Source organism: Talpa occidentalis, unplaced genomic scaffold (genome assembly GCF_014898055.3).
Source record: "Talpa occidentalis isolate TD23 unplaced genomic scaffold, MPIMG_talOcc4v2.1 talOcc4.6, whole genome shotgun sequence".
Lineage (NCBI taxonomy): Eukaryota > Metazoa > Chordata > Mammalia > Eulipotyphla > Talpidae > Talpa > Talpa occidentalis.
In genome coordinates, this window is record NW_023604972.1 from 55,482,686 (window position 1) to 55,500,644 (window position 17,959).

Sequence of the window (17,959 nt, forward strand, 5' to 3'; positions counted from 1 at the left end):
GAAGTAATAGTCATCCATTTCATAAACATTTGGTGACAGGGATATTTCAGAACCTATCTCAAACTGTTGTAGAGCAACCCCGATACAAAACGGGGTGCCTGACTGTGGGTCCTCACCCGCGCGCTTAAAAGGACTTATCAATGCTCTACTGCAGGCACACGTGAAAGGTTAATAAAAGGTTTATTTACAAGGGAAAGGGAAATGAGGAAATGTACAGCTCTGGGAGAAAAGTGGGAGACAAAGTTTTAAATGAGTCCTACCCGATCCGCCGATCAGGAATCCCAAAATGGCGCTCTGAGAGCTGGCCGCCAGCCAGGAGCGGTGAAGCCAGGAGGCGAGCGATCGCGAGCCAGAGCGAGAGCAAGGCCCACGTGTTTGGTTTTTATATCCAACCTGGCTGCCCAACTCCACCCTCAGGTCCCAGCCACCCTCCCCTTGGTGGTGATGGGATTTGTCTTTCCCAATGTCCTGATGGCTTTAGTCTGGAGTGGGGGTGGAGTCCACAAAGCCTGTATGAGATTATCTCAGGACATCCTTTCCCCCTAACAATTCCCCCCTTTCACTTTTTGCCACCATTTCCATGGTGATGAAGATCAAACATATGGATGCTGGGATACAGTCTCAGATGAAAATTTTCAGGGTTAATTGTTAGGGGGAAAGGATGTCCTGAGATAATCTCATACAGGCTTTGTGGACTCCACCCCCACTCCAGACTAAAGCCATCAGGACATTGGGAAAGACAAATCCCATCACCACCAAGGGGAGGGTGGCTGGGACCTGAGGGTGGAGTTGGGCAGCCAGGTTGGATATAAAAACCAAACACGTGGGCCCTGCTCTCGCTCTGGCTCGCGATCGCTCGCCTCCTGGCTTCACCGCTCCTGGCTGGCGGCCAGCTCTCAGAGCGCCATTTTGGGATTCCTGATCGGCGGATCGGGTAGGACTCATTTAAAACTTTGTCTCCCACTTTTCTCCCAGAGCTGTACATTTCCTCATTTCCCTTTCCCTTGTAAATAAACCTTTTATTACCCTTTCACGTGTGCCTGCAGTAGAGCATTGATAAGTCCTTTTAAGCGCGCGGGTGAGGACCCACAGTCAGGCACCCCGTTTTGTATCGGGGTTGCTCTACAACAAAACCTCAGGACAAGCAAACGCCTGCACTTCCTTCATTGGAAAGCCTTGTCTTCTCTCCTTTCTCTATCATCTTTTTCCTTTCTTTTTATTTTGAAACAGGATAAGAAAAGAGAAATAGTCTTGATTGTTTATTGTGAACCTCTTAATTGTTATCAAAGGTATGCTTCTAAGCTCTCCTAAGCAGTGGGCTTAGAAAGTATAAAGAATGTAAAAATATCTTGAAAGAATTTACACTTCATTAACCTTGCACTTCTGACATAAAATAACCTCTCCCAGATAAATGTGATACCCTTCCATGGAGTTAATAATTCTAATCTGCTTTGCTTTTTTGATAAAGATATTAAGTATAAGGCTATAGTTTTAATATTCTAGATATCACATAGAAGATTAAAACATTTCCATTATAGAAAATAGCTTATTAGAAGGAATAAAATGAAAATGGAAATCATAAACTCCACTATAAACAGAACTTGGAAAATCTCTATTTTCAATGGTATCTTTTAGAACCTATAAATTGCTAATATTAAAAACAATCATTTTTCTGGGTACTTCCAGTTATTAATTGAGTTTAAAAACAAACAAAACTATAAAGACTGCACTCCACATATTCAGGGAACAGCACGCTAGGCTTTCTTCTGCTGTTTCATCTCAAGGAGGGCTACTTTATTAAAAACCTATTATTATTATTATTATTAAACAGGATACTCTATTAACATATCAGCCTTTTCAAAACCTATCCCCAAAATCATACTTTAATTTCTGGCATTTTGAAATGACATTTTTAAAATTGCCAATGTGCTACTAAACAAATTTTAATACAAACAACATAATCAGTTAAAAGAGAAATGGAAAACTCTTCAATCATGTGAGAGCACACAGAATCTCTTTTTAAATAATATTAGTTACAAAATTAAGAGAGATTAAAAATACAAAGGGATAAACCCATGTTCACTTTTCAACACATGCATTCAAACAAAAATACATTTGAAACTGCAAAATGATTATTTCAAAAATAAGGTCACCCTTATGTTGTGCCTGCATGTGCATTTCAGAAGCAGACCTAGTATTATCTTTAGGTCCCATTCAGAAGCACCTTAGGCTAAAGGTCAATGTTTCTCATTCTAATGGAAATACCAGTCAAGATGAGAAAAACCCCTTTTCTCTAAGAGTTGTCCTTTGTTGTGTTATCTTAAATAAATCTGAGAGTTTACAAGGCAAAATTTAAAAGACAATATTAATGAGAATGAAATCTGTCTTAAGGAGAAATGAAATTGGAAGACATCATATCCACTCCTAGGGGGCATGTAAATGCTGGCAATTTCATTCTGATGCTATCGGAGAGATCACATAGAATACTGGCTAAGCAGAATTTTAGGAAGGATAGCTAAAGTTTGGACTTCTTGTCTCTGAAACTTAGAAATTATTGAGGTATCACCAGAAAAACAGATTAACTATTTGGGTTGTATAATTAAGTTCTAGAGAGGATGACATCATTAGAAAGTAGGAAATGACAATACACAAAGCAAAGAGCTTTACAAGTGGAAAACCATCTTTTCACAGTCCATTAATAATGATAAAGCATGTTCCCTTTAGTGAAAGAAACATGCCTCTCAAGTAGAAACACAATCCTAATCTGCGATGTCTTTTCTTCTCCCTAGTGGAGTTGTGAAAGAAAGGTGACACAGAAAGTTCAGCTGAAATTTTAACTCATCACCTAATTTTATCTCCTAGTTGAAATTTTCATGATAACACTGATTACGAGTAGTGAATGCTTAAGCACTGCCAACAGTAGGACAGATACTGGTCAGCAACTGTACATGAATGACACATATCAGAAAAGGTGCTGGTACATGGAAGAAAGAGCTGAGATTCTTCCCCCATGATCTACCCACTGTCATGGGAACTGTCTGCAGAAATACCAAGGGAAAGTGAGTTTAGCATGGATTAAATTTGGACACCGTTTGGAATTTATGTTAATGTATTGGCGTCCATTCACAAAGGTTCCTCAGTATTCTTTTATCTCATAAAATAGATGACTGGATCAAGAAGATGTGGTACATATATACCATGGAATATTACTCAGCATTCAAAAAAGATAAACACATGCAATTTGCAGCAACATGGATGGCGCTGGAAGGGATCATGCTCAGTGAAATAAGCCAAAAAAGAAAAAGAAAAATACCGGATGGTCTCACTCATAGCAGGAATCTAGAAAACTTAAATAAGGGACCAGGAAAATGAATATAAGAAAGTGAAAATCAAAATCAACAAAAAACTATGAACCAGAGACACTTTTTGGGGGGTGGGGGGCGGGAAGGGAAGGATTGGGGTCAGAATGGGGCTTTTGCAATTGTATGGGGGAATATAAAAATAAAATTTATTATTTAAAAAAAAAAAAGTATAAGAGGGAAGAACTGAGAAGACTGCACCAGGAGGCCGGTAATAGCCGTTTTCTTTAAAATAGTGTTCAATGTCATGATGAGCAGGTGCTTGCTGTGAGCAGAGGAAGAGAGCAGAGAAAGGATGAAACCACAGAAAGAATAAAACACCTTTATGGGGAAACTGCTTTGAAAAAAGGTGCCTGGAGACAAGGAAAGAATGCCGTTTATTGTCTGGGTCCTGAGGGAAGATGCTGAAATGAGCTGGAAATAAGAGATGAAAGAAGTGACTCAGAAGCTCTGAAGTCAGAAGGAGGAAGCATTCCCCTCCCATTACCTGCCAAGGTTAATGAGGAAGTATACAGGACAAGAACTGTACAGAAGAAGTAAGAGGAGTGTATAGAATGAGGGGGAGTTCATTAATTCCCAGTAATTTTAGGCCAAATTTTATAAGAGTGTGTAAATTTTTCAAAGAAAGGTGTCCACAGCTTTCAGAGTTTTCATCTTTTAGCCAGTAGAACTCCATGGGGGCAGAAATTGAAGCTGATATTAAATCCCAGCTCCTAGGACAGTACCTAACAGAGGTACCATTAACAGATATTACTGAATAAATTCATCAGTGAATTTGGTCAATGCCCAACAAAGATTAGGAATCACTGGGTTAATATAGCAAGAGTCAGAATTTAAGAAGAAATTGAGAAAAACTTTAATTCTTTCAAAAGGAAAACTTTCAAGATTGACGATGGAGTTAGAGACATGTATAAGTTTATATGTACATACATGGATGAAAAATGAAGTTCAGCAGATTGAATGGAAACCAGAGTTGGGAACAAGGGAACCCAAATACTTGGTCAGCATGGTGACGCCCTCAGAGGACAAGGGAGGCAGGAAAGTAAGCAAAAATTTAAGATACTGACAACATAAGAGTTAGAATTTGTTGTTGTTGTTATTTATTAAAATGCTACATACAACTAAGAAAGTGATTGGACTTAATAACGCAAACTGAATTTGCATTAAGTTGAAAATTAATGAGTTAATTTTATACATCTACTAACTACCAATTTATTTCAATCACTTTAAAAATAGAAATGTAAAAGGGCCTCCCTGGTGGCGCAGTGGTTGAGAGCTGGGTTGCAAAGCTGCCCACAGCCTCTGCAGTGCCAGTTTGATCCCCGGCCACAGGGCGAGGGTCCCACATGGCGCACAGACCTCTCCTGCCGCCCGCTGCTCCCCTCAGCAGTGTGCTTCACCTGTCTGCCTGTTCTGCTCTCTGCTCTGGCTCTGGTGAATTCTCTCACCCTCCCGACTTCTGACTGTACCCATTGCTTGTATAAATAAATCTTAAAAAAAAAAAAAAAAGAGCTTCCTTTAAAAAAAACAACAACACAGAAATGTAAATCTAGTAGCTTTGGCTTTTTTTTTGGCTTTATTTTATGGAAAATCTAAAAAGAAATCTCCATGCTACTGAAGATTATCTTCATTAGCAAAATAAAAGAATGGATTTTGATTCCATTCCAGTTCTTATGATTTCTCAAGGAATCCTTAGGTCTCATTAACCTCTCCAACCAACAGCAGTTCTGTCACTTATCTCTTTATGCGGTATTAACAGGCTAAAAACCATTCATATGTGTACTCAAGAGTGGATGAACAGTTTCCATTAGACACCATTTCACTTGTTAGCTACTCACCTCAAAATGTTGAGTGTGCCCGCCATCTTTTTCATTTTCTTTGCTATAAACAACAGCAAAAACAATGAAAAATATGATAAAATGTCTGTTTTATAACAATGCTTTTCATACACTGAAATTACTTCATTTATTTTAAAAGTAGACTGAGTAGCTTTAAATCAAATTCTCATAAATTAAAAAAATTAATCAAAACTAAAACCATAAATATGAATATAGTTATTTGTCTTTTATAGCACTTGGGCAGACCTTCTATTTTAAGCATTATCCTTGCTGCAAAATACTATTAGTAAACATATAATTCTTTAAATCTATTCTTTTTAGTTCTTATTATGCACACTACATTAAGTGGAAAAATTTTATTCATACTCTTGAAATAATGAGGATACATTTCTAAAATTACCTTTTGTTGGACATCAGTGCAACATCCTCAGGTCCAGTGCTCTCATGAGATGATATGAAATCGAGACTTTCCATATTCTATAACAAAACAAGGGTAGACCAGAGGAATACTAAGAAATAGGGACTCATAGATTCCCTTTCTTTAAAGTAGGAAAACCAGATAATATCAGATTTAAATTAAATCTCGTCCTTTTTCTTTGTTAAAACTATTAAATTTATGACTGGATTACATGCTGCTTGCATAAAATTGTACTGTTGACCTTTATCATTCCTTAAATGAACATATCCAGCCACATCACAGAAATGGTCACTGTGCCATGCAATGACCTTCTTAGGTATTATTCACACTTCATAGCTTAATATGCAAAACCCAGATTGTCAGAATATCAAGATGGCATTAGAACCAGAATTGGAGACTCTGACCTTAAATCTAAAAAGAAACAGATGAAACACTCATGACTTGTTTAACATCTTGTTAATATATATTGCTAAATGTGATCTGGGTTTATATGTAGCTCATTCCTAGGCTGTAAAATATCCATAAAGAGATATGGAATTAACAACCTTTCTTTCTGCGATATTTTATCTTAATCTTTATATTAGTGAGAATGAAAAAAAATTATAAATGGGAAACTTGTTTTGAATAGTATGCATTTCAGGCTGACTGAGAGAGCTTAACTCTCATTGAATGGCAGATGTGTAGGACTTTTTGGCTGTGAATATGTCCAAAGAGTTCCAGAGAGTCAGGTGACTCAGTACAGAGTAAGTAAGGCATCCCCATGAAGGAAGATTACAAATAAGCAAACAAGAAAATGTTTATAAATGGTCAGTAGACTTAAAAACATAGCAGCAGTTTTAGAGATTTGGACCTGCATTTCACTGAATGCAAAGATAGATATCTGCATTGAAAGTACATTAGGCACAATCTACCTATTCTGTGTCATCAAAATAAATTAAGAACACATTGAAGTAGGGCCTCCCCGGTGGCGCAGCGGTTGAGCACTGGGTTGCCAAGCTGCCCGCAGCCTCTGCAGCGCCGGTTCGATCCCCAGCTGCTCCCCTGCCACCGGAGGAGGGTCCCACATGGTGCGCAGACCTCTCCTGCCGCCCGCTGCTCCCCTCAGCAGTGTACTTCGGTCCTTCTGCCTGCTCTGCTCCCTGCTCTGGCTCTGGTGAATTCTCTCACCCTCCCGCGCTTCTGACTGTACCCAGTGCATGTGTAAACAGAACAAACAAGCAAACAAATAAATAAATAAAACATGCCTCTATAAAAAAAAAAAAAAAAAAGAACACATTGAAGTAACATGTGTTCACCTCCATATTTATAACTTCCCATTATGAAAAAAGCCCTTCACGTAATCTAATTAAGTGTCATAATTATTCCATGAAACTGACATGTATAAAAATTTCCACAAAATAAACATATAAATTGGAGTAAAAATACTAATCTATGCTTGGTAGATGGATGCATTATTTTCTATTCATGATGTTTTGGCCTACTTGTCTAGAATTCCTAATGTATGAGACCCTAGGCTTCATCAAAGAACAGAAACTGGAAAACAGTATAACAAAAAGTATAACGGTGGTTGTAGAGTTAGAATGCTTGCGTTCAAATCTTAACTCCATCATGTACTAACTTATATATAACCTTACTGGAGTCTCAGTGTTCTCATCTGAGAATGGACATGGCTCCACTATTTAACACAGGTCGTCATGAAGATTAAATGAGATAATACAAGTAAAGTGCTAGAGCACCTGGTACATTTCATGAGTATTATCTGCAGTTGAAATCTCTAAGGAAAATATTTTACTACTAAATATTCATTGTGAAGATGTCCCAGGAACTTGAAAGGCAGTGTTTGCATTTGCCACTAGAATACTGAGCATGGATTTATACACTTAATTTATACAGTTAATTTTAGACTAGATCTGAGAAATAAAATTGTGATAACATTCATTTGTATTTACATTTTTATGCATCTAAAGTTTAAGTTAGAAGAAGCTCCTATAAAATGGCTCTCAATAAGTCAAAGCATAACTGTGGTCTTCCACCTAAAAAAGGTTCCGTCTATGACAAAGAATTTTTGTTCCTATTGGAAAGCCTCAATAGATTATCAAAAATCTCTATTGTAAGATGCAGTGCAATAGTACTAAGTTTTCTTAAATATCTAAAACATAAATTCCTAGGAAAGCCCAAGCTTCTGCATTTGGATTGTTTAAGAACTAAGTTTATAATTATATGAAAATTAATAATTTAGAAGAAACAAAAATCTTCAAGTTAAGGCTAAAATAATGTCAAAAACAAAAGGAAAAATAGAAAATAAGTCACTATATCATTATATAAATGTAGAGATTAATTTTATCATAAGATGAAGTTTTTTTTTTTTTAATAGTGGCATGTTTTTATTTATTTGTTTGTTTGTTTTGTTTATACATGCACTGGGTACAGTCAGAAGCGCGGGAGGGTGAGAGAATTCACCAGAGCCAGAGCGGGGAGCAGAACAGGCAGAAGGACCAAGTACACTGCTGAGGGGAGCAGCGGGCGGCTGGAGAGGTCTGCGCGCCATGTGGGACCCTCCTCCGGTGGCCGGGGAGCAGCCGGGGATTGAACCGGTGCCGCAGAGGCTGCGGGCAGCTTCGCAACCCAGCGCTCAACCGCTGCGCCACCGAGGAGGCCCCCTGAAGTTTTTTTTTTTTAAAGGTTTATTTATGCATACAAGAGCTGGGGTACAGGCCAGAAGCGCGGGGGGTGAGAGAATTCACCAGAGGACAGAGCGGGGAACACAACAGGCAGATTGACCGAAGCACACTGATGAGGGGAGCAGTGGGCTAGTCAGGAGAGGTCTGCTGCGCCATATGGGCTGCTCCCTGGCTGGCTGGGAATCGAACTCTTGCTGTAGTGGCTGCGGACTTTGTATTTACATTTTTATGCATTTTTATGCATAGCTTCATAGGTTGCGTCTCAACACTTGCGCCAGCAGGGAGCCCCCCCATAAGATGATGTTAATACATTTTTTTCTTAAAAGAATATAACCAATATAAGTTTTGAGAATTACAGAAAAAAGATAGTCAAATAGAAAACTTTGCAAAAAGCAGCTGTGAAATGTGAGCACATTTTAACTTATCCCCATGGTTAAAAGAAGAACAACTTCTTCAACTGGCTCCTTACCACACTTTAAAAATAAAGGTTTGCCCTAGGGCCTCCCTAGTGGCTTAGGGGTTAAGTCTCAGCACTATCACCATTACAGCCTGATTTTGATCCCCAGACAAGGAGTTAACCCACATATGGTGCAGCAGACCTCTCCTGTCTTGCCTGGTGCTTCCCTCAGCAGTATATTTCAGTGGATCCGATTGTTCTGCTCCCCACTCTGTCTGTGGTGGGTCCTCTCACCTCTCATACCTCTGGCCTACATCCCAGTTCTTCTACACAAAAATAAATTAATAAAAATCTTAAAAAAAGTTTTCTCTTTGTGTTCAGGAAATCTCCAAGGATCTGAGTTTTCAAAAATGTAACACAGAGGGTCACTTTCAATATTGTTCAGTATTCCTCTCAAAGGTTAACAATAATTCCAATTTTCATTTTCCTCTACACATTTGAGTCTATTGAATACACATGGCCTCGTTCACTAAATCAGTATGCAAGTACACAGTGTTCCTTTGCTAAGGTAGTTGGTTGTCCTTATACCTTTTGGGAACAGGTAGAGAATATGTTACAGGTGGCAACTATCCCAAGTTTTTCAGAATGGAATTAACAAGGGTGCTAAAGATATTTATGAGTTCAGCAAGGGAAGTACCTGTTTCCATGGGTGGCACAAAATGTTTTATAAACTCTAACTTTGCCTGAAGTTTAGGGAGAGAAGATTAAGATAAAGGAATAGATTAGTAATCCCCTCACTTCACTGATATGGGGAGAGGGGAAATGGAATGTACACATCAAAATAAGAGCTGAAATATAGAATGTTTTCATTGTATGAGGAGCATGCTACTAGATGCTCAAATGTTCTCTAGTTGTTAATAGTACTTGACTTATGAGAAATGGTTTTGAACTGTTTTTATCCTAACTCCAGTTTGGAGCAAAGAATGGTTCTCTAAATGCGGTGAAAGAACACTTCGTTACTGTTTTCATTTATTAAAGACTGAAGTAATAGAATTCTTGTATAAATGTTTTATTACATTTTTATTATAAGCATTCTTTTAACATTAGGGTCTTTGAAAGGTAACAGATATTTAAAAGGTAGCAAAGAACATATTATGACTGTAATTATAATTTAGTAAAATTAATTTGTTTTTAATTTTGTATTGCTTTTTAAAACTAGTAAAAACCTGGTTTATAACCAATGAAATACTGCCCTATGTAAGACTTACCAGTGACTTCAAACACAGGTTTGCTCTGATATAATTTATTCTGACAATTTTTGGGTGTCAGAAGAAATTGAATTTTAAAAGCCACTTCATCAATTATGAAAATAACCTCATATCTAAAAAGAGCAAAAGTCTTGAAAAAATTAGCTTTTGATTGTGGAATTTATTTTCAATTCTGCCTCTCTTCCCTGTTCTGACATTGAAAATGAGGCTCAAAACCTGTTTGACCACTGAAGCACTTGAAAACACTTGGAGTAAAAACACATTTGTCTTCTAAAACTGTCAAATGCTGACAAATCCTTTATAGCGGGCATTTCAAAACAACAACAACACAACAACAACAACAAAAGCTCTCTATGTACCAGCAGCTCAACCTGAAGGCTGTGTGCAATGCTGCTAGTCAAAACAGGATCATTACTTTAATTGTGAGTCCAAGACAAGGAGAATATTTGATATATTCTCATTACCAAAGGAGTAACGGTTTATTTGAATTTCTATTTTGTACCATTTGCACATTTTTATGCTTTACTGCCTAAAACTGTATAGATTAACCCACATTCAAAAAGAACAACTGGTACCTTAAAAGGACACCTATGGAAGAGTTTGGCCACTGTCCACCCAAGTTCATTTTGCCTCCTCCACAGTAATGAAGTACCACATCCCCAGGAGCAATACGCTGCCCAGCCTCTCTACAGCTAGATATGGCCATGCAACCAACTTCCTCCAATAGAAGGTGAGAAGTGATATGTGTGATTCCAGGCCTGGCCAACAAATTGTCACACCAGTATACTTCTTTGATGCTCATTCTATCTTTGTGTCCTGCAATGGAGAGAAAATACTAACAGAGCGCCTAGAAGTAACTTGTTTAAGATGGCAGATATGCAGCTGAATGGGTGGAACAAGTCTTCTACTCACTCCCTTGCCCTAAATAATTGTCAGGGAAAAAGAACTATATATTCAAGATGTTTTGGGGTTTATGAAATGTTTTATTGGGGTAACATTGGTTTACAACATAGTATTTATTTTAATAGTATAGGTTCATATTTCTTCAAATGTACGTCAATCCATCGTATTTACTAGGAAATATCAATAATTCTCCACCACAGTCCATTGAGCCCCACCAGTGTTGGGCCCCACTCTACCCCTCGCTGGTGGCCTTAGTTCTGTAGTCAGATTTCTATAGTTAGTTTTGTCTGTTCTTTTGCTTTGTTTATTTATATTCCACATATGAGTGAAATCATCTGGTATTCAAGACATTGTCTTTTTGGTATATAATTTACCCTAAATAATTATGGGGGCCTCCCTGGTGGTGCAGGGGATAAAGACAGCGCTATCAAGCTATCACCAGCCACTGCAGCATGACTTCAATTCCCAGCCTGCCAGGGAGCTACTTCTCCTGCCTTGTCCACTGCTCCGCTCAGCAGTGTATTTTAGTACATATGCCTATTCTGCTCCCCATTCTCTGTGGTGAATCCTCTCATCCCCCACACTTCTGGCTTACATCCCAGTTCTTGTATGCATGAATAAAGTAAATCTTTTTTAAAAAATTATGGTACCCATTAATTAATTCATTTTTTAAAGCACATTTTGCAAGTGCTAAACTATGCTGGGTAGAGGGTTCCAGGGTGAATGTGAACCAGAGACCTGTCCTTGCCAACATGACTTCTGCATTTTGACTGCAGCTCCAAGTACAGTTCGTCACACATTTCTATAAGTTCTATCTGAATAGTGATATTAAATATTAGTTGACTAAACATAAAATTGAAAGCATCCGGTGCATTCTTTTCTTATTTCACAATATCTTAAGAAATCCTAGATGTGTGTATAAAAATGGTGAAATAAAAAAAATTAGAAGAACACTCACTTCTCTTAAATGAAAGGTATGCTGTGGTTAGAACACAGGTCATAACTTTGGTTAATTAAAGGAGTCAGTGGGGGAAACCATTCACATTTCTGATGAGACCGTCATTGGAGCAAAATAATTTATGACCAAACTAACTCTCCACTCATTCACAAGGTCCAATCTTTATCAATTACTTAAGAATATTGACCTTTCAATGGATTCCTTTCTCTTGGGCCATTTGCCCTTACTAACTGTTTTTTTTCTTGAACAAACACTCTGTAATGTTACTGCTTTGACAAAATCCTCTCTTAATCTTGCATTCTATTCTCTTCAGTTGCTTTCTTCATCCCTGTAGAGCAAACCCTGTTCAAGGACTTTACATAGTTGTAGTATGTAATTCATTTTCTCCTATTCACTCTTGAATGCATCCAGTTAGTCTTTTAAATAACTCCCATCAATTGTCGATGTGGGATAGCTAGACATATGTGATATTATCACTCATTTACTATTGTAATTTCTTCTGACTTTCTCTTGACTTAAATCTGTTAAGACTCTTGCCCCGATGCTGTACTGGAAATTTGTAGCTATTCTTTTTTAGTCTCTTTTGCTCAGACCCTCTCATGTTGGTGTGTCCCAGGATATAGTACTTGGGCCTCCTCTTTTGCTCATTTCCTTGATGCCAATTCAGCCTTCCTGTAGGCTTCAAAATACCAATTCTGTGCCAAAGACTCCCAAACCTACAGTATCTCTCCCCTGAATTTCTGGTTCATTATTTAACTGTTGACACTTAACTTCATTATTAAGAAACATCTCAAGCTTAACATATCCAAAGAGAACTTTTGTTGCTCCCTCCACCCACTTACCCCTCTAATAGTTTTCTCCATCTTAGAAAATGCCAACCTTATCCTTCTAAATACTCCAAAAGTCTTGGAGTTATCCTACATGCCCCTCCCCCCCATTTTTTTCATATACCAAATCTAACCCATGAAAAAATCCTCTTGGTTTGCCTTAAAAATATATTCATAATCTGACCATTTTTTTTTTTTTACCACAGCTCCACTGCTATCATCTTAGTCTAAACTGATATCTATAGCTTATATTATGTCAATTATTTTGCTTTAGATATTTTCCACCCTTTGCTATCCCTGGGCTATATTTAACACAGCTGCTAAATTGATCCTTCCAATAGGTACATCAGAACATTTCTTTCCTTTAATTCTCCAGTGTCTCCTATTCTCACTCAAGGTCAATGCCCAAGACCAATGCCCAATGGCTACAAGGTGATCAGAACACTTGCTATGTCACAGACACCTACAATGTTCGTCCCTTACCACTGCCCCAACAACAGCAACCTGTTTATCCTCAAGGGGCTAAGTGTGTCATGCCCTCTGCCTGGCTATCCTCTCCCCTGTCATCCTGATGGTTTACTCCCTCACCTCCTTCAGGTATCATTTTGAGTGAGGGCCTTTATTTCCCACCACCTCCTATCACTTTTACCCTCACTCCTTTCTTGCCACCACATACTACCATCTGACTACACATCTACTTGCTTCTTATATGTCTCATCCTTTGAGAATATAAACTTAGGGAAGGCAGACAGTGAGTTGTTTTGATCACCATTGTATCTTTGAATCCCAAAATGGTGCTTGTCATAGAGTTTAATGTATGAATAAAGAATAAAGAATTCTATTTTTTATAGCAGTAACATTGCATTAGAACATAATAAGAACTTCAGGTGTGCATCACTGAAAATCAATATGTATATACACTACATTAAGTTCACCTCTAAAAGTTCAAGGAAAGAATAATTTTAAATCTGTGGTTCACAATGCGGGCTATTTAGTGTTATATTGATACCACTCAGAAAATCATTGTCATGTAGTTTTTGACAGGAGTTCTTCTGAGCTGTATTGCATTGAAAACCAGGGTTGTAGATAAGGTAAATGACTGTTTTGCAGCGGCAATAAGAATATTTAGAGAACAGAGAGGGAGAAGGCATGGAGATATGTTGGGTGGCTGTTTTACCATTCCAGGCTAGTTATTGGGGTCTCAGCTATATAATGACAATACAGCATAAAAAGGGGAACACACATAACATATTTTTCAAGCAGATTCAGCTAAGTATGAGATAATGACTGAAAAATTAGAAGGATAGGAGTGCTAAGGCAAAGGAAAAGATTTAGGAAATGATGTAGGAAGAGGATGTGATGAAATCAGATGGATATCTTCAGTGAAAAGAGATCAAAGAGAAAAAGACAGTGAGTTTGGTTTTAGCATGCTTACTTTGAAGTGTTACCTAAGGTGAACTGCAGAGAATATCAATCAAACATTGATTTGGAAGTCGTTTGTAGAGAGGTGACATTTGAAACCACGGAAGAGGAAATAAAGTGCTCTCAAAGTGCTGATGGGAAAGAGTTACGACACAAGTCTGTGTAACATTTACATTCAAGCAGGTTTTGTGGACTATTAGCCAGTGAAAGGTAGAGCAAAAAAGAAAATAGTCATTGTGCTAAGAGGGCTTAAAGGCCAAGGGAGAAAGAGCTCTGAGAAAAAAAGGCAAAGTGTCAAACACCACAAGGATTGAGGAGTCAAGGACCAAGTTGACATTATAGGACAAGGGTCTTAAAGGGTCAGTTCCAACTGCATGTTCAGCCAGTGACATGGAGAAAGCAGCTTCTGCAGAGAAGTGGGAGACAGAGGCTGGACTACAGGGGTTGATAAGCAAGTTAGAAAAGAACTGGAACGAAAAGGGCTAGATTGATCAAAACGTTTGATGCAAAATGAAGGAAGATTGAGCAGAAGGAATAGACAAGAACTTAAATATTTACTGTTATCTGTTTCTTCTATTTAGCATGGTTATTTGCATTTAAATCTCACAGAAACTACAATGAGATATTAATATCCCCATTTCACAGATGAAGTGACTAAGACTAAATAACATTTTCATGTGTCGTAGATATTAAATGTCATAGATATTAAGTTGGAACTGAAATTCAGGTTTGATTTCAGGTTTGCACCTGAACCTTGTCCGCAATTTCAGAGGGTGCACATGACATTAAATAGATAATGCTTATAAATATGAGAGTTACTAGACCACATTTCTGCTTTTTATATATTAAATGTAATGCTTATTATAGAATTAGTATAATCACACAGAGTATTTAGAAAATAGAGCATATAGTAACAATTACTCCTAACTACTACTGCCACCATCTTACAATCATAAATCACTTTTTAGCTATATTTTCTTTCAGTCTTTTTTCCTAGGAGTAAATATTTATATATACATATATATATATATAAATACATACACATGCATAATGCATAGAAGGTAGATGTTGCCTCATAACCTGCTTGTAATACTGAGGAGAGTATAGTGGAATTTCAGCTCTACCACCAATGTGGGACCTTGGAGAAGTTGTTTAATCTTGTGGACCTTATTTTCCTCTTTTTTATAGAGTGATAATGATTGTGACAGTGGTGATAATGATAATATCTTCCTTAAGGATGACTGGAGAGGATTAAAAATGGTAACAAAATGCAAGACACTTAAAATATGACTTGTCATTTCCCACTGTATTAGACAGGCTTCAGAACCATAATTTTTAATCATTATATAATATTGTATTGAAGTTACATACAAATGTTACTTATCTGATCTCCTACTTTTGAACATTTAAGTTCCTTCTAATTTGCCATGACTACAGATATATTTGGTTTTCCTGGTTTCTATAACACCGAACATACGTCATTTTAATCTCTGCTTTGCTGGTAGTTCCTTCTTAAGACTGTTATATTGGTACCTCCTCATATCTCCATCCCCTAAATGTTGGTGTGCCTCAGGGATCACAGTTTCTGAGGGCATTCCTCTTTTCTCTCCACACTTACTCCTCGGGTTGTACCATCATCCACTGTAGTGGTTTTAAATATATCCTCTCTGTACCAATGACTTCCACATCTTCATCTCCAGCAAGGATATCCTTCCTGAAATTTAGACTCAGATATCCAGTTGCCTCCCTGATAGCTCCTTTTATAAACCTGATGGGCAGCTCAATCTCGATATGTTCAAATCTAAACCCATGAGATTTTCCCCAAAACTTCTGTCTTCTCTTTCTCAGTAAACTGGCAATAAAAATCTTGATGAGGTGAAAACACTGGAGTCATCACTGACTGTCAATTCTACCTTCAAAATAGATCCAGAGTCCATCTGCTATCTTGTGACTACTGCAACACACAGCTTCAGGAGGGACAACTCATGTTTTGGTTGATGTGAATAGTGCCTCTCACACAGTACAGTGTATAGCTTTCAAGATGATAATATGTGCTGGCTTGCAGTATAGCTTGCAAGATGATAATAGGTGCTGGCTCTGGTAACACCTTAGCTCAAACCATAAGTTCAAACCTCGATTACTGCAATACTTTTCTAACTGATTTCCCTGTTTCTGTCTTTGTTCACTGTCTATTTTCAACATGATAGTCAAACTAAATTTAAGGAATGCAAATCACTATTCTATCTACAACCTTCCAGTGGATTCTCAGCTCACTCAACATAAAAGGCAGAGCCATTACAATGATCTGTGAAACTTTATCTGCTCTCTTTCCCAGTACCACTTCCATTTTGCTTATTTTCTTCCAGTGACTACAGTGTCTTTGTGGTTTTTTAACGTTCTGGATAAACAATTACTTCGGTACCTTTGTTCCTGCTATTCCAATTGTATGGCTTGCTTCCTCCTATCCTCCAGTCTTTACATTCCAATTATCAGGTGGTCTTCTCTATTTTGCATCTCCTGCCTCACCTACAATTCCTGTCTCCATTTCCTGCCCTATTTTTCTTCTTAGTAATTACCACTACATATTTTATGATTTACTTATCTATCTTGATAATTTTCAGTTTCCCACAGTAGAATGTAAGCCCCTTGAAGCCTGCATTTTTTGTCTGTTTTCTCACTGCTATAAACCCAGAACCCCAAATATTTCCCAGCACACAGAAACATGTAATTGTGTATAACTCCTTTTTTCATATTCACCTTTAGAAATCAAAGTTTGGTCAGAGTGCAAAGAATTTGACTGTGGTGGGGAAGGTTTCAGAAGACAGTTGGGGGAAGTAAAATTAGAAGGTTAAAAAAAGTGGGAAGTTGAAGGGGGGAAGGGACCTAACTCCCAAAATACAATGATGTAAAACCAACATGTCCTCAAAAAATTTTTTTTAAAAAGTGGGAAATTAAGATGTGCAACTTAACTTTTAGGATGTAGTCTAAATGAATTATACTCATTGTTATGTTCCTGGCTCTTCACTTTGTGGTCAGATTAGATATAAAAAATCATGGAATATGAGAGTTAGAAGGCATCTTAGCAAACACCCTCCCTTTACAGATGAGGAAATTTTCTTTCTGTCTCAGTTGTGTTGGCATAGCTCTAAATTACTCACTGCAACATGGTTCATTTAGCTTGCTTATTAACATAACATAGGACATGTGTAATCCTGGAATGCGGAAACTGGCAGATAAGGTGGGGCAAATCCTTTCACATAAAAAAAAAAAAGACCAAATGCAATTAGGCTCTCCCACCCAAATGTTTTTAAACAAAGACTATGTTCATAGTTTTATCAAACACATCTAAGAAATAAACATATCTTTCCACTTTTATTAGCTATTTTCACCCAGCTGACTTAAGACACTCCTCCTCATTTGAAAAAAATATTAATGGGTTCATGCAAAAAAGGGATCCAGACAGGGAAGTAAATTCTTTTCAAGTCAAATGGTAGACTTCAGCCTACAGTTCTCTTCAGCACAAAAGCAAAAAGAATGGGTCAATAAAGAGCTGATGAAGTTAGTATCATTCATTTTGTTTTAAAATTTACTTTTTCCCAAAATAAGAATTGGGTTAAATTTTTAAAAAGTTAGTGTGTAATGGTTCCAAAGTTTAAATTCTTTGAGAACTGAGTTGGAGATGGGTTGAAGCGGTTGATTGTTTCTGTCTGTCTAGCCAATCAGTTTCCTTCAAGAAACAGAGAATCAAGACATTTTGGGTGGAGAAACTGAATCAACATGTCCTTCACTAGATTTGCATATATAAATATTTAATTTTGGGCAAAATTAAGAATCTTTACTTAGTACATGCAGAAATTTCAATGAGAAAATAGGTGGTCCAAAAGCATT

At 37.5% G+C, this 17,959-nt stretch overlaps 1 protein-coding gene across 8 annotated transcripts in view; it reads right to left on the reverse strand.

Annotated features, from left to right (window-relative positions):
* The window catches only part of FAM13A (family with sequence similarity 13 member A), a 269,649-nt gene that overhangs the window by 34,549 nt on the left and 217,141 nt on the right, over positions 1-17,959 (reverse strand). For all 8 annotated transcript variants that reach the window (XM_054688133.1, XM_054688132.1, XM_054688131.1 and 5 more), the window contains 2 exons: positions 5,598-5,674; positions 5,198-5,240 (listed from right to left, as the gene is read on the reverse strand). In XM_054688133.1, the coding sequence (XP_054544108.1) occupies positions 5,198-5,240; positions 5,598-5,674 (120 nt within the window). The remainder of the gene's footprint in view (positions 1-5,197; positions 5,241-5,597; positions 5,675-17,959) is intronic.